Source organism: Leucoraja erinacea, chromosome 28 (assembly GCF_028641065.1).
Source record: "Leucoraja erinacea ecotype New England chromosome 28, Leri_hhj_1, whole genome shotgun sequence".
Classification (NCBI taxonomy): domain Eukaryota; kingdom Metazoa; phylum Chordata; class Chondrichthyes; order Rajiformes; family Rajidae; genus Leucoraja; species Leucoraja erinaceus.
This window is the reverse complement of record NC_073404.1, coordinates 31,227,225-31,249,874: the sequence shown is the minus strand read 5'-3', so window position 1 is coordinate 31,249,874 and position 22,650 is coordinate 31,227,225. Positions and strand designations below refer to the sequence as shown.

Genomic DNA, 22,650 nt, shown 5'->3' with positions numbered 1-22,650 from the left:
ACGTGGGAGGAAACCCACTCAGTCACAGGGCGAGCGTGCAAACTCCATACAGACAGCTCCAGAGGCCATGATCAAACCCGGATGCATCTCTGGCGCTGTGAGGCAGCAGCTCCTCCAGCTGTGCTGTATAGGTGATACATCACTGTTCATAGCAACAGAAATGAATAACAAATCCCAGCTGGTTTCTTCAAGACTTCCCATGCCAATGTGAATTAATGAGTGCATGAAGGGCCTGAGAAAAACCTGGCTTCTCACAACTTCCTAATGTAACAAGTTAGGCGAACAGAGGGTCTGAGCTGCAGGGAGAGGGTGAGTAGGCTAGGTCTCTATTCCTTGGAGCGCAGGAGGATGAGGGGTGATCTTATAGAGGTGTACAAAATCATGAGAGGAATAGATCGGGTAGATGTACAGAGTCTCTTGCCCAGAGTAGGGGAATCGAGGACATTGGTTTAAGGTGAAGGGAAAAAGATTTAATAGGAATCTGAGGGGTAACTTTTTTACACAAAGGGTGGTGGGTGTATGGAACGGGCTGCCAGAGGAGGTAGTTGAGGCAGGTACATGGATAGGACAGGTTTGGAGGGACATGGGCCAAATGCAGGCAGGTGGGAAATGTTGGCCAGTGTGGCCAAGTTGGGCTGAAGGGCCTGTTTCCACACTGTATCACGCTTTAAGTCCACTCTGCCATTTAATCACGGCTGATCTATCTTTCCCTCTCAACCCCATTCTCCTGCCTTCTCCCCATAACCCCTGACACCCGCACTAATCAGGAATCTGGCAATCTCCACCTTAAAAATATCCAGTGACGGCCTCTACAGCCTTCTGTGGCAATGAATTCCACAGATTCACCACCTTCTACTCAGGAAATTCCTCCTCATCCCCTTTCTAAAGGTACTGATGCAGAACCAGCTTCAAAAATGTTACAATTGTTCCCAAAGCAAGAAAAATCTGTGTCTGTGGAATTCTCTGCCTCAGAGGGTGGTGGAGGCCGGTTCTCTGGATGCATTCAAGAGAGAGCTAGATAGGGCTCTTAAAAATAGCGGAGTCAGGGGATATGGGGAGAAGGCAGGAACGGGGTACTGATTGGGGATGATCAGCCATGATCACATTGAATGGCCGAATGGCCTGCTCCTGCACCTAAATATTTATAAAGCTATTGTTTAAACTGAAGTTGCCCATCTACTGCCAGCTAGTTTAGTTTAGTTCAGTGGTACTGCGCAGGAACAGGCCCTTCGGCCCACCGAGTCTGTGCCGGCCAGCGATCCCTGCACATTTATCAACATTATCCTACACACAGTAAGGACAATTTACATTTACACCAAGCCAATTAACCTATAAACATGCACGTCTTTGGAGTGTGGGAGGAAGCCGAAGACCTCAGAGAAACCCTGAGCAGGTCACGGGGAGAACGTACAAACTCTGTGCAGACAGCGCCCGTAGTCAGGATCGAACCCGGGTCTCGGGCGCTGTGAGGCAGCAGCTCTACCCGCTGCACCACCGTGTGCTCACCTTTGCTCGGTTGTTCCGGGACGAGTTTGCGTTGCGGTGTGACTCAGCGTCCGTGTCCTCATCAGATGCAACACTGTCGTAGTCGTGCTGGTCGTCACCAAAATCACTGTCCGCCCGCTCACTCTGGTTGCACAGCAGATAATCAATAGTTTCTAAATGAAGAGAGAGTTTACAAGAGGCGAGAGTGTTGAATCGTCTTATACACAGACAATAGAACAATTACATTCTCCCTGGCTGCAGCCTAATGGGCCGGTGAAGACAATAATCCATAACACAATAAATGACTAACCCATAATACCAGGTAGCCACCATAATGTACAGTCATAGTGTCAGAGACTTACAGCATGGATACAGGCCCTTCAGCCCAACTTGCCCACACGTCCCATCTACAGTAGTCCCATCTGCCTGCGCTTGGCCCATATCCCTCCAAACCTGTCCTATCCATGCATCCTATCATGCAGCTTGTTCCATACACCCACCACCCTTTGTGTGAAAAAGTTACCCTTCAGATTCCTATTCAATCTTTTCCCCTTCACCTTAAACCTAGTTCCTCCGGTCCAAGATTCCCCAACTCTGGGCAAGAGACTCTGTGCATCTACCCGATCTTTTCCTCTCGTGATTTTACACAAGAGAGTGTTTAATTGTCACATGTACCGACAATGGAACAATGAAATTGTTACGGGCTGCAGTTTAACAGGCTGGTAAAGGCAACAATCAGCAAAAATATAAATTAATAATCGTTTTATTAGGTAGCCATAATAGTGCAACACAGTCCATAGAAGGTCACAGCCGAAGACCGACACAAAATGCAGGAGCAACTCAACGGGACATGCAGCATCTCTGGAGAGAAGGGGTCGAGACCCTTCGTTAGATTGATCTGAAGAAGGGTCTCACCCGTACCTTCTCTCCAGAAATGCTGCCCGTCCAGTGGAGTTACTCCAGCATTTTGTGTCTATCCTCGGTGTAAACCAGCACCTGCAGTTCCTTCCTACACAGAAGATGATAGCTGGTGAGGTTAGTGTTGTGCTTTAGTGTTTTGGAGTCTGATATTACGACCATGTTTTGCTTGGTTTGAAGGAGGTTGGTACTAATCACCCACAGATGCAAACATGAGAAGTTGGCGTGGGGTTTTTCTCAAAGTGCAGAGCCAACTCTACCCACAGGGAGAATGGAAAAATTCATCAGTCTGCCCACCACTCCAGTCTAGCTTCACCAAACAACCCATTTGAACAGATGTCGGTAACATCACATCTGGAGAGCAGGGTATGTACGCAAGGCACTGACAGTTCCAAGCAGGCCTCCGAAGAAATTAAAAATAACTTTGCGAGAAAAAAAAAAAATCTGGCCAGAATATGCAGCTGGATTAAAACAAAGCCACCAATAACTTTACAAAATAATATTGTATTTTTGTTATCCTTATATGGGAAAACAATTTTTTTTCTGGCAAAAGGTTTACCATATAAGGATAACAAAAATAAAATATTTAAGAAGGAAATGCAGATGCTGGAAAATCGAAAGTACACAAAAATGCTGGAGAAACTCAGCGGGTGCAGCAGCATCTATGGAGCGAAGGAAATAGGCGACGTTTCGGGCCGAAACCCCTTTTCAGACTATTATTTTACAAAATATTATTTGTAAAGGTATTTGCACAATGTGTAGAAGATAAATGAGAGAAAAGAAAGATTTATATTTAAATTATAAAAGCTATTCAAAGTTGCACTGGGGAACTCGGGGTAAAGGCGGGAACAATAACAATGTTTCAAAGTCACCTGGACAGGTACATGGATAGGAAAGATTTAGGAACATAGACAATAGGTGCAGGAGTAGGCCATTCCGCCCTTCGAGCCAGCACCGCCATTCAATATGATCGTGGCTGATCATCCAAAAATCAGTACCCCGTTCCTGCTTTCTCCCCATATCCCTTGATTCTGTTAGCGCTAAGAGCTGAATCTAACTCTCTCTTGAAAACATCCAGTGAATTGGCTTCCACTGCCTTCTGTGGCAGAGAATTCCACAGATTCACAACTCTCTCGGTGAAAATGGTTTTCCTCATCTCAGTCCTAAATGGCCTTCCCCTTATTCTTAAGCTGTGACACCTGGTTTTGTGTGAAAATATCACCACTCAGGTTCCCATTAAATCTTTCCCCCTTCACCTTAAACCCATGGCTCTCGATTGCAAATTCTCATGTACGTTAACTGCAGTACGTTGGGAAACGAGGAGAACGCAGTGATGCTACTGGCTTGTGTGTCCACTGTTCTAGCAAAGTTTCTTGACATCTTGACCTCAGAATTAAAGGACATTCCTCGAGGAAGGAGATGAGGAGCAATTTCTTTAGTCAGAGGGTGGTGAATCTGTGGAATTATGAATTATGAGAAGGCTGTGCAGGCCAAGACCATAGATATTTTGAAGGCAGAGATAGATAGATAGATTCTCGATTAGGACGGGTGTCAGGGGTTATGGAAAGAAGGCAGGAGAGTGGAGTTAGGAGGAAGAGATAGATCAGCCATGATTGAATGGCGGAGTAGATTTGATGGGCCGAATGGCCTAATTCTGCCCCCATCACTTATGACCCACTAATGATATACAAGAGAATGCAAGCCACTGAACTGCCTATTATTGTCTTAACGCAATGCTTTACACCATCGGAATTGATTTTAAATTTGTTTTTAATATAATGTAGGCAATAAAATGAATAATTTTAATAACATTTCAAACCGCAATAGAAGTACAAAGCAGCTCCATGTAGAAACTCACCAGTTGGGCTGTTTAGTGTCTTTCCATGCTGCCGTCTCTTTGCATCACTAAGAATGTCAATAATCAGGGTTGCAAACTCCCGGGCATTAAACCTGGCCAGTTTTTGCCGACCCTAAAAAAGAAAGAATCACGTTGAAACTGATGAATTTAATCAACGTGCTAACTGGGAGTCTCTCCTCGCCGAGGGTCTGTTCAGAGTCTCTCCTCGCTGCGAGTGTCTGGCCACAGTCTGCTGACCCACTTTCAAATAGTTTGTAAACCACACAGCGGCAGCAGCCAATCATCACGACCATCGCTTCAACTCAGCTGAGAAAATATGCTGGGCGTGACAAGCACTCAGCCAATGGCGAGCTGCACAATGCCAGCTCTCAAAGCAGGGAGGGGGGGAACAAAATTAAAACAGAGAGTGAGTGAGTGAGTGAGTGAGAGAGTGAGAGAGTGAGAGAGAGAGAGAGTGAGAGAGTGAGAGAGTGAGTGAGTGAGTGAGTGAGTGAGTGAGAGAGAGAGTGAGTGAGTGAGTGAGTGAGTGAGTGAGTGAGAGTGAGTGAGTGAGAGAGTGAGGGCCACTGTAAACCTTGGTGAGTGGTTTTGAGTGAGTGAGTGAGTGCTGAGTGAGTCATGAGGAGTAGTGAGTGAGTGAGTGAAAGAGAGTGAATGAGTGAGTGAGTGTTCTGAGTGAGTGTGATGAAGTTAAGTGAGTATGATCTCAGTTTGAGTGAGTGAGTGAGTGAGTGAGTGAGTGAGTGAGTGAGTGATTCTCACGAGAGTGGTGATTTAGGACAGTGTGACCGAGTGAGTGAGTGATCATGTGAGTGAGTGAGTGCAGTGAGTGAGTGAGAGTGAGTGAGTGAGTGAGTTAGTGAGTGAGTGAGTGAGTGAGTGAGTGAGTGAGTGACACCAAGCGCAGGGGCAGGTTTTTGCCGACCTGCTGCTTCTCATGAGGTTACCCCAGAACAAAGCAGCAATGGCACGGCGTTTCTCCTTGCATGAACTTAAGTTATGATCTCAGTTTCAAAACATTCTTTGCAGATGAAAAAAAATCATTCTCACGGGGGGGGGTGGGGGGGGGGGGGGGTGGGGGGGGGGGGGGGGGGGGGGGGGGGGGGGGGGGGGGGGTGGGGGGGGGGGGGGGGGGGGGGGGGGGGGTGGGGGGGAGGGGGGGGGGGGGGGGGGGGGGGGAGGGTGGGGGGGGGGGGGGGGGGGGGGGGGGGGGGGGGGGGGGGGGGGGGGGGGGGGGGGGGTGTGGGGGGGGGGGGTGGGGGGTGTCCCACGGTAGGGAGCTTTCGCATTTTCAGATTGAAATTGTGCAATCTGGTGCATACTGTAGTGAGTCTTTTAACTTACACTTGAATGCAACATTTATGCTTTAAATTGGATTAGGTATGAATAAGGTTAGGTTAAATTACATTCCTAATTACATTCCACAGCAGAGCCAGGCTCTGATCAACAGGTGCAGCACATGATGACTATATTTCATGTAATTAAAACAGATTATAATTCATGCTGTTATGCATATATATATATAGAGAGAAACAAGGCAAGAGTCGGACTTCCATCACTGTTCTGCACAAATAAATCAATCAACCTTACCCTTTGACTATAGAAACAAGATGAAAATAATGCCACATATTCAATCGTGTATGGTTCAATGAAATTAATATATATATGTAAAACATACATATGGAAACAGGCCCTTCAGCCTACCAAGTCCACACTGACCAGCAATCTACCATACACCAGTTCTATCCTACACGCCAGGGACAACTTACAGAAGTCAATTACCCTACAAACCTGCACTTCTTTCGGATGTGGGTAAAAAGGGGATATCTGGAGAAAACCCATGTGGTCATAGGGAGAATGTACACATTCTGTACAGGTAGCACCCGGGTGCTGTATCTCTAATCTAAACTCAAAAAATAAATGAAACCAAAATATTGAAGCAGTCAGTAAGATGGTGTCACATCAAGGAAGATTTTCAATAGTTATCACAGCAAAATTCATACTTGATTTAACATCGTATTCCACCACTCTCCTTGAGACAGAGGTCTGTTTCAGTCTTAACCCCCCCACCCCTCTCCCCCAAGACTCTCAGCACATTGAAGGTTAGAAACTTGGAGCAGGAGATGCAACAACTAAAGGTGTCTTTCAGCCTTTAGCCACTCAATCTGCAGCTTATTTTGCACAGCAGTGAAGCACAGACATGGCCTCACACACTTGCAGGCTTTGTGTTTCTCCTGATAACTGGCCTGATACTGTACCCAAGTTCTGCTTTAAGTGTCCCCGAGCCAAGTTTGTGTGTTTTTGGAAGGATAACATCTGCATATTTCTGGAGTTATGTGGGAACTGAAGAGACAAGACCTCATGCTTTGAATTTTTGTGGCAAAGACAGGCGGTCTATGAGTCGGACACAGCATTATTAATTTGTTTCAATCCTCCTGCAGAAACTATGGGCCAAACAGACATTTCTCACAGCCTCCTTCCTGCAATTAACTGAGCAGTAAGCCGTACATTTAGATATCAGTATAACTTGCAAGTTTATATACAGGTGCTAAACAAATAGATGCCAGACTTGGGGAACGGCTAAATGTTACAGGCACACAGCATGGGGTAAATAAGGTGGGAAAATACAACAGAGCTGGATAAAAAGTTTCAACTAGTATTGAAGTACCTTGACAGGCACATAAACTCCTAGATTCATACAGCATGGAAACAGGCCCTTCAACCCAACTCATCCATGCTGACCATAATGCTCCATCTAAACTAGCCCCATTTGCCTGTGTTAGGCCCATATCCCTCTAATCCTTTCTTGTCCATGTACCTATCTAAATGCGATTATACCAGCCTCAACTTTTTTCTGGCAGCTCGTTCCATATTTCAATTATAAAGTTCAGGGCAACTTTAAATTAATGCCAGTGGCCTTTCATCACCAGTAACGTGAGGCTGTTTGGTCAGTAAAATATCAGTACTTCACTCTCAGAGACTCATAGACAGATGAGTACCACCATAGATGCTCTACAAAGTCAGTACACTAGCACTATCCTGCACAGTGGGGACAATTTACTATCCTTACAGTACAGTACAGCACAGGGACAGGCCCTTCAGCCCACAATGTCTATGTTGAACATGATGCCAGATCAACCCTTACCCTTATTCCTCCATTGTCTATGTATACATGTATATCGTGCTAGTGTGCAGGGTTCTTTGGTCAGCACAGGCTGTGTGGGCTGAAGGGCCTGTTTCCACGCTGTTTCTCTAAAGTCTAAAGTGACAGGGAGAAGGCAGGAGAATGGGGTTGAGGGGAAAAAATAGATCAGCCATGATTGAATGAAGAGTAGACTCGATGGGCTGAATGTCCTAATTCTGCTCCTGTGATACAGCCCTTTCCTCCTTTAGACTCATTATTTATTCAAAATACAATATTTATACAATAGACCAGAGGTTATTACTTCAAAATAAAAGGATGTTCCTTGAGGAAGGAGATGAGCGGGGATTTCTTTAGTTAGAGGGTGAATCTGTGGAACTCATTGCCACAGGAGGCTGTGGAGGCCAAGTCAATGGATATTGTTAAGGCAGAGATAAATAAGATTCTTGATTAGTATGGGTGTCAGGGGTTATGGGGAGAAGGCAGGAAAATGGGGTTAGGAGGGAGAGATAGATCAGCCATTGTTGAATGGCGGAGTAGACTTGACCTAATTCTGCTCCTATCACTTAAACATAAGTAACCAAACATCTTCATACATCTAAATAGGGAACAGACAAGCAAACACAGTTAAATGAGAATGCCGTATTTGCACATACCTGGTTCCTGGTGGCAGAATATTCGGGATTAACTGGGAGAAAGGGCACAGCACTGCGCTCAGTCACTAAGGTGCTGTGGTTCTGGGTGGCCAGCCACACTGCAAACACAGTGACAAGACCGCGTTAGTCAACAACATTACTGCTAGAATACCACTGTCACAGCTTCTGTTCAACGTGAGCATTTAAACAGACTGTACCAGAGAAAATGACATCAAAAATAACATTATTTTTTATCATGTTGAAGAAGGAACTGCACATGCTGGAAAATTGAAGGTAGACAAAAATGCTGGAGAAACTCAGCGGGTGAGGCAGCATCTATGGAGCGAAGGAATAGGCAACGTTTCGGGTCGAGAGTATATTCTGACACCACAGCCTGACCCAAGAGACAATTCAAATGTTAACACTTGGATGGAGCTCACATTACTAGGTGATTAAAAAAAAAAAACCACATGATAATAAAATGGAACAGTTTTGGTCCAACAGGAAGCAGCAACACATTTTATTCAACATGGAGAGGATGCTTCAAAGATCAGGTGAAAGATCGCTACAAAGTGCTGTACTAACTCAGTGGGTTAGCCAGCATCTCTGGAGAACATGGATACGTGACATTTCATAAGTGATAGGAGCAGAATTAGGCCATTCGGCCCATCAAGTCTACTCCACCATTCAATCATGGCTGATCTATCTTTTCTCCATTGTCCTGCCTTTGTCCATAACCCCCAGCACCTCTATGACAATAAAACACTAATGACTAGAATCTTGTCATGACCTGTAGCAAGCAAGAAGATCCCATTACTTGGCCTCCACTGCCATCTGTGGCAATCAAATCCACAGATTAGGAAATCAAACAAGATTTGAAAGTGAAAGCATCGGCTTTTGTAAACAATTTAACCGAGAGCTTAAGGATAAAGGTTTGCTTCAATATTGAGTGAGTGAGTGATTTCAAACAGCTTGAGGTGTGGTTCAGAAAACATAATGCCAAGACAAGGGGTTTATTATGTATTAGAGATCTTGGTTAAATGAATGGGGCTCTGGGGAGTGTTGTAGAGCAGAGGGAGCAAGGAGTAACTACATTCCTCCTCATCTCCTTCTTAAAGGAACGTCCTTTTATTCTGAGGCTGTGCCCTCTGGTCCAAGACTCTCCCACTAGTGGAAACATCCTCTCCACATCCACTCTGTTCGGGCATTTAACTATTCGGTAAGTTTCAATGAAGTGCCCCCTCATCCTCCTAAACTCGGGTCAGGACCCGTCTTCAGGCTGGTTTGTAGGGAGGAGGAACTGGAAGCAAGATTGAGACAAATCAGAGCCAGGGGATATGGGGAGAAGGCAGGAACGGGGTACTGATTGGGGATGATCAGCCATGATCACATTGAATGGCGGTGCTGGCTCGATGGGCCGAATGGCCTCCTCCTGCACCTATTGTCTATTGGCACCATTGACATCATGCAGGGTATTATGCCAATAGTTTTAACAGCAGTCAATGCAAGGACTGGATGACTGGACCAGTGGTGAGATGATAGTGATTCAATCCAAGAATGTGTGTCAACAGGTCATTTAACCAGGAGACAAACATTCATATCCCTTCAGCATTTTCTCTGTAACTATAACGCTACAATTCCGTAACCCTATATTCTGCTCTCTGCTATTTGTCTTTGTATGCGACCTGTTGACTTGATAGCACTCATGTACAGTACGATGTAGAAACTAAGAACTGCAGACACTTATTTATACCAAAGATAGACAAACAAAGTGCTTGAGTAACTCAGCGGGTCAGGCAGTATCTCCGGAGGACAAAGATGGGTGATGTTTTGGGTCGGGACACCTCTTCAGAGTGATTGTCGAGGGGAGGAACTGGAAGTAAGACCAGCACAAATTATTACATTTTGTCTGAAGTCTAAAGATTGAAAGTCCCAACCCGAAACGTCCCCCACCCTGTTTCCACCAGAGATGTTGCCTGACCCGCTGAGTTACTCCAGCGTTTGATGTCTACCTACAGTATGATTTAACTGGATGTTACACAAACAAAGGTGTTTCACTAGGTAGACAAAAGTGCTGGAGAAACTCAGCGGGTGCGGCAGCATCTATGGAGGGAAGGACATAGGCAACGTTTCGGGCCGAAACCCTTCTTCAAACCTTTCTTCAGAGGTGTTTCAGTATACAGGTGACAATACATTTGCAGTGTCCTCTGGTGGTTAACATACGCACTGCATTGAGTCTATTATGCTCAATAATCACAGCAAATGTATATTTTGTAGATTGTTGCCTGCAGCTTAGTTACTCATCTCTGCAGAAAACAGTGATTCATTGCTGTTGAAATAAATCTCCGCACTGCAGCCCTGCTTCCAAAATCCATCTGATTGTGTAAAATAATGATCTGCAATGAAGCAGTTAATTTGTCATTTCATAATTCAGTGGCAGCAATGTAAATCTTGGCTATTTTCCATTTCTTAAAGGATCGGTACAGATCCACAATTTGACTTTATAATTTACAGATAGAATGCGGAAACAGGCCCTTCGGCCCACTGTGCCGATGAGCAACCCCCCCCCCCCATGCACTAACACTATCCTACACACACTAGGGGCAATTTACAATTTACAAGCCAATTAATCTACAAAACTGCACGTCTTTGGAGTGTGAGAGGACACTGGAGCACCTGGGGAAAACCCGAGAGGTCATAGAGAGAACATACAAACTCCGTACAGACAGCACCCACAGTCAGGATGGAACCTGGGTCTCTGACATTGTCGGGTAGTAACTCTACCGCTGTGCCACCCAAAAGAAATAGGAATGAACTGATCAGAAATATCAATACGAGGCACAAGAAACTGCTGGACTCTCCTAACATCGGGAACATTTTTCCTGCATCTAGCCTATACGAATTTTATATGTTTCTATAAGATCCCCACTCATCCTTCTAAATTCCAGTGAATTCAAGCCCAGTCGACTCATTCTTTCATCATATGTCAGTCCTGCCATCCTGGGAATAACCTGGTGAACCTACGCTGCACTCCCTCAATAGCAATAATGTCCTTCCTCAAATTAGGAGCCCAAAATTGCACACAATACTCCAGGTGCGGTCTCACCAGTGCTCTGTACAACTGCAGTAGGACCTCTTTGCTCCTAAACTCAAATCCTTTCGCAATGAAGGCCAACATGCCATTAGCTTTCTTCACTGCCTGCTGTACCTACATGCTTACTTTCAGTGACTGATGTATAAGGACACCCAGGTTTTGTTGCACCTCCCCTTTTCCTAATCTGACACCATTCAGATAATAATCTGCCTTCCTGTTTTTGCCACCAAAGTGGATAACCTCACATTTATCCACATTATACTGCATCTATTAATGGTGCTAAAAGATCAGGCACTCACAATACAGTCCCTCCAGTCTGAAGAAGGGTCTCGACCCAAAGCGTCACCCATTCCTTCTCTCTCTCCAGAGATGCTGCCTGCCCCGCTGAGTTAGTCCAGCATTGTGTGTCTATACTCACAATACCGAGTCTGCTTTGAAGTCGACCACATTTTAAACAAAGACCTCTGGTCTTGAACCAAACCATCTCCAGAATACTTCACACGTTGCACTCTCTGCCCACGGAGAGGAAGACTACACAATCATGTCAAACCAACAATGCTCATAGTAATTTAAACTCTGAAGAAGGATCTCGACCCAAAACGTCACCCATTCCTTCTCTCCAGAGATGCCGCCTGCCCCGCTGAGTTACTCCAGCATTTTGTGTCGGTCTGAAATTTAAAATTCCTGGTCTCAGAGTATAAAACAATTTCAAAGCCAACCAAAACCTGTTCAGACAAAACAGTTCATTACAAAAACAAATTCTCACCTTCTTTGATATCCAGTTTTTTTACAAAACAGTTCCGTTGTTAGTTAGGTTAAATCAAAATGTACTTCAAAACCAAAATGTACCTGGTTTGAGCCTTGCACTCAGGACAAGGTTGAGATTTTTAGTTCACTTCCTGTTTAGGTAGCTCTCTGCTCTATTCAGGCAGCTGACGGAAAGCACCAACGCCAGACAGGATGGCTCTGAATGCAATGTGGTTCCAGAGGAGTGGACCTACCTGAGCTCAGAGCAGTCATCTGCCTGCACTTGTGCTCAGCTGCCTTCCTCAAGGCCATCAGTGCTCACACAGTTAAACACCACATGTTACTTATCCCCATCAGATAATGGGAATGTGCTGAGGCGCAAGCTTTTTCCAAAAATGGATACGTTTTTCCAGTCTCCGAAAAGTCTGTTGGCAGCAATAACAAGCAAGCACATTCCTCACAGCTCCTTGCTAAAACCGCACCATGACCCTCAGACCACTGGTATACAACGCCATACGCCTCCGCCTCTGCTTGATATACGAGGTCAGTTAAAATATTCACAATGTATTAACAAACATGTTTATATTGAAAAATTGCATAAACGTTTAAACTCTGTCCCAAATAAATTAACTGCTTACAGATGATATTCAATGTTTTAACACAACTGATAAAGGGGTGGCACGGTGGCGCAGCAGTAGAGTAACTACTCACAGCGCCAGAGACACGGGTTCGATCCTGACTATGGGTGCTGTCTGTATGGAGTTTGTACGTTCTCCCCGTGACCTGTGTGGGTTTTCTCCGGCTTCCTCCTACACTCCAGGGTTGGTGGTTAATTGGCTCAGTATAAATGTAAATTGTCCCCAGTGTGTGTAGAACAGTGTCAGCGCACAGAGATCGCTGGTCGGCACGGCCTTAGTGGGCTGAAGGGCCTGTTTCCGTGCTCTATCTCTGAACTAAACTAAAAGAAAGGCTGTGATGGGTCGCTAGCTGTGTAAGCACAGTCTTGTTGAACAGGGTCACTGACCAATACAGAAATACATGGCTTACAACTTGATCAGATTTTATAAAACAAGTAGTTGAAGCAGGTACAATAACAACATTCAAGAGACAAAAGGACACAGAGTGCTGGAGTAACTCAGTGGGTCAGGCAGCATCTGTGGAGAACATGGATAGGTGACGTTTCACAGAGTGCTGGAGTAACTCAGCGGGTCAGGCAGCCTCTGTGGAGAACATGGATAGGTGACGTTTCACAGAGTGCTGGAGTAACTCAGCGGGTCAGGCAGCCTCTGTGGAGAACATGGATAGGTGACGTTTCACAGAGTGCTGGAGTAACTCAGCGGGTCAGGCAGCATCTGTGGAGAACATGGATAGGTGACGTTTCACAGAGTGCTGGAGTAACTCAGCGGGTCAGGCAGCATCTGTGGAGAACATGGATAGGTGACGTTTCAGAGTGCTGGAGTAACTCAGCGGGACAGGCAGCATCTATGGAGCTAAGGAAATAGGCAACGTTTCGGGCCGAAACCCATAAGGGTTTCGGCCCGAAACGTTGCCTATTTCCAGAAGGATTTCGGCCCGAAAAGTTGCCTATTTCCTTAGCTCCATAGATGCTACTGCACCATAACTCAGCGGGTCAGGCAGCATCTGTGGAGAACATGGATAGGTGACGTTTCAGAGTGCTGGAGTAACACAGCGGGACAGGCAGCATCTATGGGAGAAGGAAATAGGCACGTAAACGTTTCACGAAGTGCTAAGGGTTTCGGCCCGAAACGTTGCCTATTTCCAGAAGGATTTCGGCCTGAGAAGTTGCCTATTTCCTTAGCTCCATAGATGCTACTGCACCATAACTCAGCGGGTCAGGCAGCATCTGTGGAGAACATGGATAGGTGACGTTTCACAGAGTGCTGGAGTTACTCAGCGGGACAGGCAGCATCTGTGGAGAGTCACTCAACATATAATAGATATTTGGACAGGTACATAAGGGAAGGTTTAGACAGATGAGGGCAAATGGGACTAGCTTGCATGGGGCAATGGTCAACGTAGATGAGTGGGGCTGGTGGGCCTATCTTCATGATGTATGACTATGACCATCAGTGTAGATGAGTGGGGCTGATGGGCCTATCTTCATGATGTATGACTATGACCATCAGTGTAGATGAGTGGGGCTGATGGGCCTATCTTCATGATGTATGAGTATGACCATCAACACTACCCTATCTCTCACCATTCATCAATTATTATTGATACCAAAATGAATGACCTCATTTTACTTCATTCTATTCCATTCGTTCAGCCTAACTGGAGATATTCCTAGAAGAAGTTTGACATGATCCTCTACAACTACAATCTCACCTAGTTTAGCTGGGTCTATAAATATGACATTTGGTGACTTTGTGTCCCCAATTGAAACCAGGGTGGAAATTTCTAAAAAGTAAAATACTGTAGATGCTTGCAGGTAAACAAACACAAACTTGTGGAAATACTGGGATTACATCTGCGAAGTGTAAAAGAAACATCATATTTTGGGTCTTAGATACGACCGATCCACATCTTCCACCCCTTCTTTTGCTTCAAATTTGTTTCCTTAAAAAAAGGACATCAAGTGGAAATGTAAACATGGTTTTCTTGCCACAGATATGGCCTGACTTGACTGTCGAGCAATTTGTAAACCATTCACCTCCATTGCACAAGACACTGACTCTACACAGATCAGTTTCCAACTGTATTCTACGTTTGCTGAATGTTGAAAAGATACATCATTAGACAAGTATTCCTTGGTTCATGAACTCATCCTTTCATCAACGTTTGCCTCATTGGCGGAAGTTCACTCTTACAAATCATGCTTTTGCCTCCCAATCAGATGCGCGGGGCAAGCTGTGTTTACATAGAGGGTGGCAGGTGCCTGGAACACAATGCCTGGGGTGGTGGCCACTAACTCTTCCATCAGGAAAGAGGTACAGAAGTGTGAAAACACACACCTCCAGATTCAGGGACAGTTTCTTCCCGGCTGTTATCAGGCAACTGAATCATCCCACCACAACCAGAGAGCAGTGCTGAACTACCTACATTGGTGACCCTCAAACTATCTTTGATCGGACTTTACTGGCTTTACCTTGCACTAAACATTATTCCACTATCATGTATCTGTACACTGCGAATGGCTTGATTGTGGGTCTCGACCCGAAATTTCACCTATTCCTTTGCTCCATCGATGCTGCCTCACCCGCTGAGTTTCTCCAGCATTTTTGTCTACCAGGCTCGATTGTAATCATGTATTGTCTTTCTGATGAGTGGTTAGCACACAACAAAAGCTTTTCACTGTACCTCAGTACAATAAACAATAAAGCAAACATGTACATCAGATATGGATGAACTGTTGACATACCGGCATCATTCTCACGCCGATCAACTTCATCATAAACGTCCATTGCCAGTTCTTCAAATAGTCGGTTATTCAGCTGCACGGAAAGAAAAGATAACATATGGAGATGTATACTTAATATAAACTTTAAAACAACTTTTAAACGTGTGTGCAAACTGAAACCAAGCAGCTGTATATTCCATTGATGCGGTTCAAGAGATGGTTTACCTAAGCCTACAATAAACAAACCTATAATTAACAAGGCTAACAGTTGAAACTCATTTTCAAACCTTCAAAAGAATATCATACGGGCCGAAGAAAATTAAAGCCGGCAGCATATTTTGGAATGTGAGCACAGGCCTGCTTTACAATTGTTTTAATCGCCATATTTAACGTTGCTGCACAAGTCCGTGACATGATGTTTTCTAGTTTGTAATTCAAGGGCAGCTAAACATATCTTTCCAGGGCCAGTTTATCAGCACCAGCAGCTTGAAGCAGACATGACTGAGGCAAAGAAAAGACAGATCTCTACACAACTCGAGTGGGAGTGCATCCGCCCACTGAGAGTCTGTTATTTTTCTTTCTTTCCTACTTTCAAGGATCCGTGCATTCCGCCAGCTGGGTTATGAAAGGGAATGCATTTAATTTGTACCTCCGCAGCAGGTACTGTGGCAAGGTGCAGGGAACGTACACGATGCAGGGTCTACCTTTATACTCTCTCAGATCAGATTCCCACCTTTATGAACCTCGGTTGCTATGAGAATGCAGGGTGACTTGGACAGGTTGGGGGAGTGGGCAGATGCAGTTTAATGTGGATAAATGTGAGGTTATCCACTTTGGTTGCAAAAACAGGAAGGCAGATTATTATCTAAATGGCGTCAAATTGGGAAAAGGGGAAGTACAACGGGAACTGGGGGTCCTTGTACATCAGTCAACGAAAGTAAGCATGCAGGTACAGCAGGCAGTGAAGAAAGCGAATGGCATGTTGGCCTTTATAACAAGAGGATATTAGATATAGGAGCAAAGAGGTCCTTCTGCAATTGTACAGGGCCCTAGTGAGACCACACCTGGAGAATTGTGTGCAGTTTTGGACCCCTAATTTGAAGAAGGACATTCTTGCTATTGAGGGAGTGCAGCGTAGGTTTACAAGGTTAATTCCCGGGATGGCGGGACTGTCATATGCTGAAAGAATGGAGCAGCTGGGCTTGTACACTCTGGAGTTTAGAAGGATGAGAGGGAATTTCATTGAAACATATAGGATTGTTGAGGGCTTGGACACGCTAGAGGCAGGAAACATGTTCACGATGTTGGGGGAGTCCAGAAGCACGGGCCACAGTTTAAGAATATGGTGTAAGCCATTTAGAATGGAGACGAGGAAACACTTTTTCTCACAGAGAGTGGTGAGTCTGTGGAATTCTCTGCCTCAGAGGTCGGTGGAGGCCGGTTCTCTGGATACTTTCAAGAGAGAGTTAGATAGGGCTCTTAAAGATAGCGGAATCAGGGGATATGGGGAGAAGGCAGGAACAGGGTACTGATTGGGGATGACCAGCCATGATCACATTGAATGGCGGTGCTGGCTCGAAGGGCCGAATGGCCTACTCCTGCACCTATTGTCTATTGGCTCTGTCCCAACTGAAACCAGGCTATTCAATTGATGCGTTTTTTAAAAGCTAATCTAAACTCAGACTTTAGAGATACAGAGATTTGTGGAAACAGGCCCTTCGGCCCACCGAGTCCGTGCCACCCAGCAATCCCCAGCACACTAACATTATCCAACACACAGTAGGAATGATTTACAATTTTTACCAAAGCCAATTAACCTACAAATCTGTACGTCCTTGAATTGTGAGAGGAAACCAGAGCACCCGGAGAAAACCCACATGGTCACAGGGACAAACTCCGTACAGACAGCTCAGCACACGTAGTCAGGATCGAACCCGGGTCTCTGGCGCCTTAAGGCAGCCACTCTACCGCTGTGCCATGGTGCCATCCATGGGTTTTGACGGTTTTTGCACTAATATTGGATTGAATGGTGGAGTAGACTCAAGGGGCCAAATGGCCAAATTCTGCTCCTATAACTTATGAACAAACCCAAAAACTAAGTGGTCAGGGTAGTTTGTTACCGTCACCAAGCAAAACAACGCAGGTGATAGCAAAAGTCAGACCAGGCAGTATCTTAGAGAGAAATGGAATTCATATTACAAGCTGGTGATGCGTTCACCTAATCTATTCTGGCAAAACTACATAATTGAGAAAGACAACCAAACAACAAGATTCACACGTAATTGAGTTCTACGTTTCATTTTCAAAGGGAGACTTTTAGGCTTTTGGAAACTTAATAAATAAGAAATTAATGATCAAATGAAAGGGTTGTGTGGAAAGCCTCTGCCAGTTGCAAATGACTATTTCACACAAAACAGTTGCCAAGACTTCCATGTTTATAATAATCAAAAATGCATGAACATCTACATAACATTTCATTAAATGATTAATCTACATTCATAACACAAATTAACCATTGGAATAAATTAACCATTTGATGAGATTTTATGCCGGGCAAAATAAAGTTACTGAAAATGCAATAGTTGCAATTAAAGAGCTGAAATGTTAACCAATTGTTTCAGATCCTAAATGATAAATGACATTTTATAGACAGAAGATGCTCTGCTTATTGATCCAGTTCCCATATTTATGCTCCCCACAAAGGCAATTCAATATGTACAGATAACCATTCATTGAATTCATTACTCAGGAAGAAAAGACATTCGTAAAAATGCATAAGTATTGTTGATTCATAACTTACTGCTTGAAGTTTCTTTTTGGCTGCCTTAGCCAGTTCTGACAAGTCCAAGCTACTGAAGAGAAACAGGAAAGCACAACTCAGGAAGCCGCTCAATAAAAAGGTGCATCTATAACAATATGAGTTTTCACACAGAGCCTGGCACATATGCTGATGAATCACCGACTCCATTAACTGAGTATTACACAGAATTGAACATTTAGATCCCTAGGGCTGAAAAATAACTGGAGATAAAAGCAACATCCCAGCATTTAATTTTGCTAGATTACACTTGTGGAAAGCGTGAGACTTAAGGGCCTGTCCCACTTACGCAATCTTTTCGGCAACTTGCCGGCCAGTCATAGTCGCAGCAGGTTGCCGAAAATGTTCAACATGTTGAAAATCCAGCTGCGACCAGAAAAAGATAAGACTCTTTGGGCGACTACTCACCACCGTACATGGCTCTACATAATAATCCAGTGTTTATAAAACATAGAAACATAGACAATAGGTGCAGGAGTAGGCCATTCGGCCCTTCGAGCCTGCACCGCCATTCAATGTGATCATGGCTGATCATCCAACTCAGTATCCTGTACATGCCTTCTCTCCATACCCCCTGATCCCTTTAGCCACAAGGGCCACATCTAACTCCCTCTTAAATATAGCCAACGAACTGGCCTCAACTACCTTCTGTGGCAGAGAGTTCCAGAGATTCACCACTCTCTGTGTGAAAAATGTTTTCCTCATCTCGGTCCTAAAAGATTTCCCCCTTATCCTTAAACTGTGACCCCTTGTTCTGGACTTCCCCAACATCGGGAACAATCTTCCTGCATCCAGCCTGTCCAACCCCTTAAGAAATTTGTAAGTTTCTATAAGATCCCCCCTCAATCTTCTAAATTCTAGCGAGTACAAGCCGAGTCTATCCAGTCTTTCTTCATATGAAAGTCCTGCCATCCCAGGAATCAGTCTGGTGAACCTTCTCTGTACTCCCTGGTTTCCTCCCACATTGGACAGTGTGCACGTTCTCCCTGGTTTCCTCCCACATCCCAAAGACATGGGTGGCACGGTGGTGCAGCGGTAGAGTTACTGCCCAACAGTGCCAGAGATCTGGGTGCTGTCTGCATAGCGTTTGTACGCTCTCCCCATGACCTGCGTGGGTTTTCTCCGAGATCTTCGGTTTCCTCCCCACTCCAAAGACGGACAGGTGCACAGGTTAATTGGCTTGATATAAATGAATAAATGTGTAGGGTAATGCTAATGTGCGAGGATCGCTGAAAAGCATGTTTCTGCACTGTACTTTAAACTAAACATGCGGGTTTGTAGGTCAATTGGCCTCTGTAAACCGATCCTGGTGTGTGAATGGCAACATTTGAGGTGAGAAGAATGTGGAGAGAATATAAAAAGAGATTTATGATTAGTGTAGATGGGTGGATGATGGTCAGCATGGAGTTTGTAGACTGAAGAGCTATTTCTGCTCTGTGTGATTTTATCCCATAAATGTCTTGGCCCAGGGTGGGATTTTCTTGTGTTAACTTAGTAACACAACCCCAGGACACACAACAAACATCTTCAAGTTATCACACATTGTTCAATGTTCTAGAAAAGACAAAAAATATTTTGCACATAAGATAACTTGCCCATTCGACCAGTTTAGATTAATTGAAAGAGAGAATCATGTCAAACAAGTTTATCGCAAAAAAATGAATGAAGTGTCACCATGGAAATAATCACTTAAATTGAATAAATAGAGTAAAATGATCATTATAAATTTACTAAACCGGTTTTGAGTCAAGAATCTATTGAAGTACCCAGATGGTATCCTTTACTCAATGTAAAACTATTGGGAATAGATTTTTTTAAATGTGGGCTGCGTGCACTGAATTCTTCGCCACAGAAGGCTGTTGAGGCCAAGTCAACGGATATTTTAAGGCAGAGATAGACAGATTTTTGATTAGTGCGGGTGTCAAAGGTTATGGGGAGAAGACAGGAGAATGGGGCTAGGAGGGAGAGATAGATCAGCCATGACTGATGGGCCGTATGGCCTAATTCTGCTCCTATCACTTATGACCTTATAAGAGCAACAACAAAAATAATTACCAATGCATGAAAGTAGCACAATTTCCCTAAGTTATACTCCATTTTAATTCGCAATTTGGTTCCTTGAATTCAGAATTGCTTCCTCGTGAAGCTAAGTAAGCAGTATCTTCGTGAAATCACAACAATGAATTGTGAAGTAGGTTCAGCTATTGATCTGGTGCTCAGAGATATCGCAAGTGAAGGATTGTGGAGAAGCCCAAAGAAACTTCAAAGTCAGCCAAGAAATGTCACCTAATCCAAAGAACCATTGTTCAAAAACAATATTGTAGTTTTAAGATTCAGGATACTTGCGTGCATATATGTAGAGTTCAAAATAAGTTTAAAAGAACCATTTACAAGCACAATGAGTAAATAAAAGATCCTTTAGAATTCTGAAGATTTTGAATCTTCAAATCAAATCAAATCTTCAAAATGAAATCACTTTGTATTAGCACAACACACGACAGCAACTACATTGGCAAACGCAATGTTTTTTGCTGCAATCATACAATTAGGATTGGTTAGAAGCTGATACAGGATTTACATCTTTGGATCAGTTACCATGATACAATCACACTGTTTCAGATTGTTTCAAAAACAAGGGAGGGGAATTTAATTCTGTTACACTTAAGTTTTAAAATTGGTAGTTTCATTAGTCTTTTCTTAAGGGTTCAAGTGAGATTATTGTCATGTGTCCCTGTATAGGACAATGACATTCTCGCTTTGCTTCAGCACACAGAACATAGTAGACATTTACTACAAAACAGATCAGCGTGTCCATATACCGTAATATTAATATATACACACATAAATAAATAAACTGGTAAAGTTCAAGACTATATTTCCAATCACATAACAATCACACTTAGAATCTAACAAAATGACATGTCATGTGTAAATTGAGTGCTGTAATTGTGTTGCTATTAATGTTTTTGACAGTTCTATCACCACTTGGACCAGAGATGGTCTTGTTGGTGGTGACAGTATAAAGTATTATTTCAAGAGATGTCTACTCCCCTTTCACCAGCAGATAGAGCGCAAATAACCGCCTGGAATTATCCTCTTGGAGGTAGACACAAAATGCTGGAGAAACTCAGCGGGTGAGGCAACATCTATGGAGAGAAAGAATTGGCGACGTTTCGGGTCTCGGAACATCGCCTATTCCTTCTCTCCATCGATGCTGCCTCACCCGCTGAGTTTCTCCAGCATTTTGTGCCTACCTTCGATTTTACCAGCATCTGCAGTTCTTTCTTAAACATTAACTTCTTGGATATGGATGATCCACTAACATTCAGGATGTGGAGAGTCTCTGTACTTGAGAAAACTTACCACACTTGGTAATATTCTCGTCTTGAATTACAAGAGCCCTCCAGCCCACAGATTTGACATGGAGCGTTTCTCCAGAGTTGGGGAATCAAGAGCCAGAGGACACAAGGTTAAGGTGAGGGGGGAAGTTTTAATAAGAAACTGAGGGGCAACTTTTTTTTGACACAAAGCGTGTAGGTTAATGAAACTGGCTGCCAGAGGAGGAAGTTGAAGCAGGTACTATCACAACATTGGACAGGTACAAAGGGTGGAAGATATATGGAATGGCCTGCTGGAGGAGGTAGTTGAGGCAGGCACAAAACGTTGAGACAGATACATGGGTAGGATAGGGTTAGACGGACATGGAGCAAATCCAGGCAGGTGGGATTAATGTAGATGGGTCGGCATGGGCAAGTTGGACAGAAGGGCCTGTTTCCATGCTGTACGACTCTATAACTGAGGACAATGCCTTGCGGTTGTTGTGAGCCTTATGATAGCAAACTCCACTTACTCAACATGATCATCTTTAAAGATGACAATAGGCAAAAGAATATCAGAAAACAAATGGGTACACAGCCAGACAAAATCTCTAGTAGCTGGCAAAGTTAGACCCTGGCAAATTGTATGCGGGCACTTTATTTAGCAAGATAATCATCAGTTTAAGTGTAATTTAAAGTACCATGTCACTGAGGACAGGATAGATGTTGCAGATCAGCATCAAACACATCACAGGCATGTAATACACAGAAGGAACATTCTACGTTCAGGTAACATTAGCATGCTTCATAAACAAGTGGAAGATCTAAATGATCAATACCTCTGGGTCATGCATTTTTGCCGTGTTCTATTTATCCAAGGAATGCAAAGGAGGAAAAACAGGAAAATCTGTTAGTGTAAGCAACCTGTGAGCAGCCGAGAGTACTTGAGGGCCACCTGCCACTTTCAGCTCTCAACATACATTCATCCTTTGAGACATAGATAGATTAGGACAAGAAAACTCTTCATTCAACGCTATCGCAACTTTGCACTGAAAGGTGAAATCTACAGGTCATTTTTTCCCAGAAGTGATTAGTTGTACCACCATTTGAGTTGATAACAGATGTCATTAGAAGCAAAGGCCATCATGAATGACATGTCCACCATATGACATAAGAACACATCACACATCCACACAGACTTCGCTCACATTGGATGCAAACATACTTTGGTACTGTTGCCAACAAACGACCATTGGAATGTTCAAAGCCACTTAC

At 44.1% G+C, this 22,650-nt stretch overlaps 1 protein-coding gene across 7 annotated transcripts in view; it reads right to left on the bottom strand.

The window, feature by feature from the left end:
* Positions 1-22,650, bottom strand: part of git1 (G protein-coupled receptor kinase interacting ArfGAP 1) — a 145,254-nt gene that overhangs the window by 29,101 nt on the left and 93,503 nt on the right. For 5 of the 7 annotated variants that reach the window (XR_008725744.1, XM_055658167.1, XM_055658172.1 and 2 more), the window contains exons 9-14: positions 22,215-22,241; positions 18,041-18,092; positions 15,262-15,334; positions 8,060-8,157; positions 4,262-4,373; positions 1,507-1,658 (exon numbers count right to left, since the gene is read on the bottom strand). Coding sequence is in view for 6 of the 7 variants with exons in the window: in XM_055658167.1 (XP_055514142.1) it covers positions 1,507-1,658; positions 4,262-4,373; positions 8,060-8,157; positions 15,262-15,334; positions 18,041-18,092; positions 22,215-22,241 (514 nt within the window). In the remaining variant the exon portion in view is untranslated. The remainder of the gene's footprint in view (positions 1-1,506; positions 1,659-4,261; positions 4,374-8,059; positions 8,158-15,261; positions 15,335-18,040; positions 18,093-22,214; positions 22,242-22,650) is intronic. The other 2 variants (XM_055658168.1, XM_055658170.1) reach the window with 2 other exon arrangements.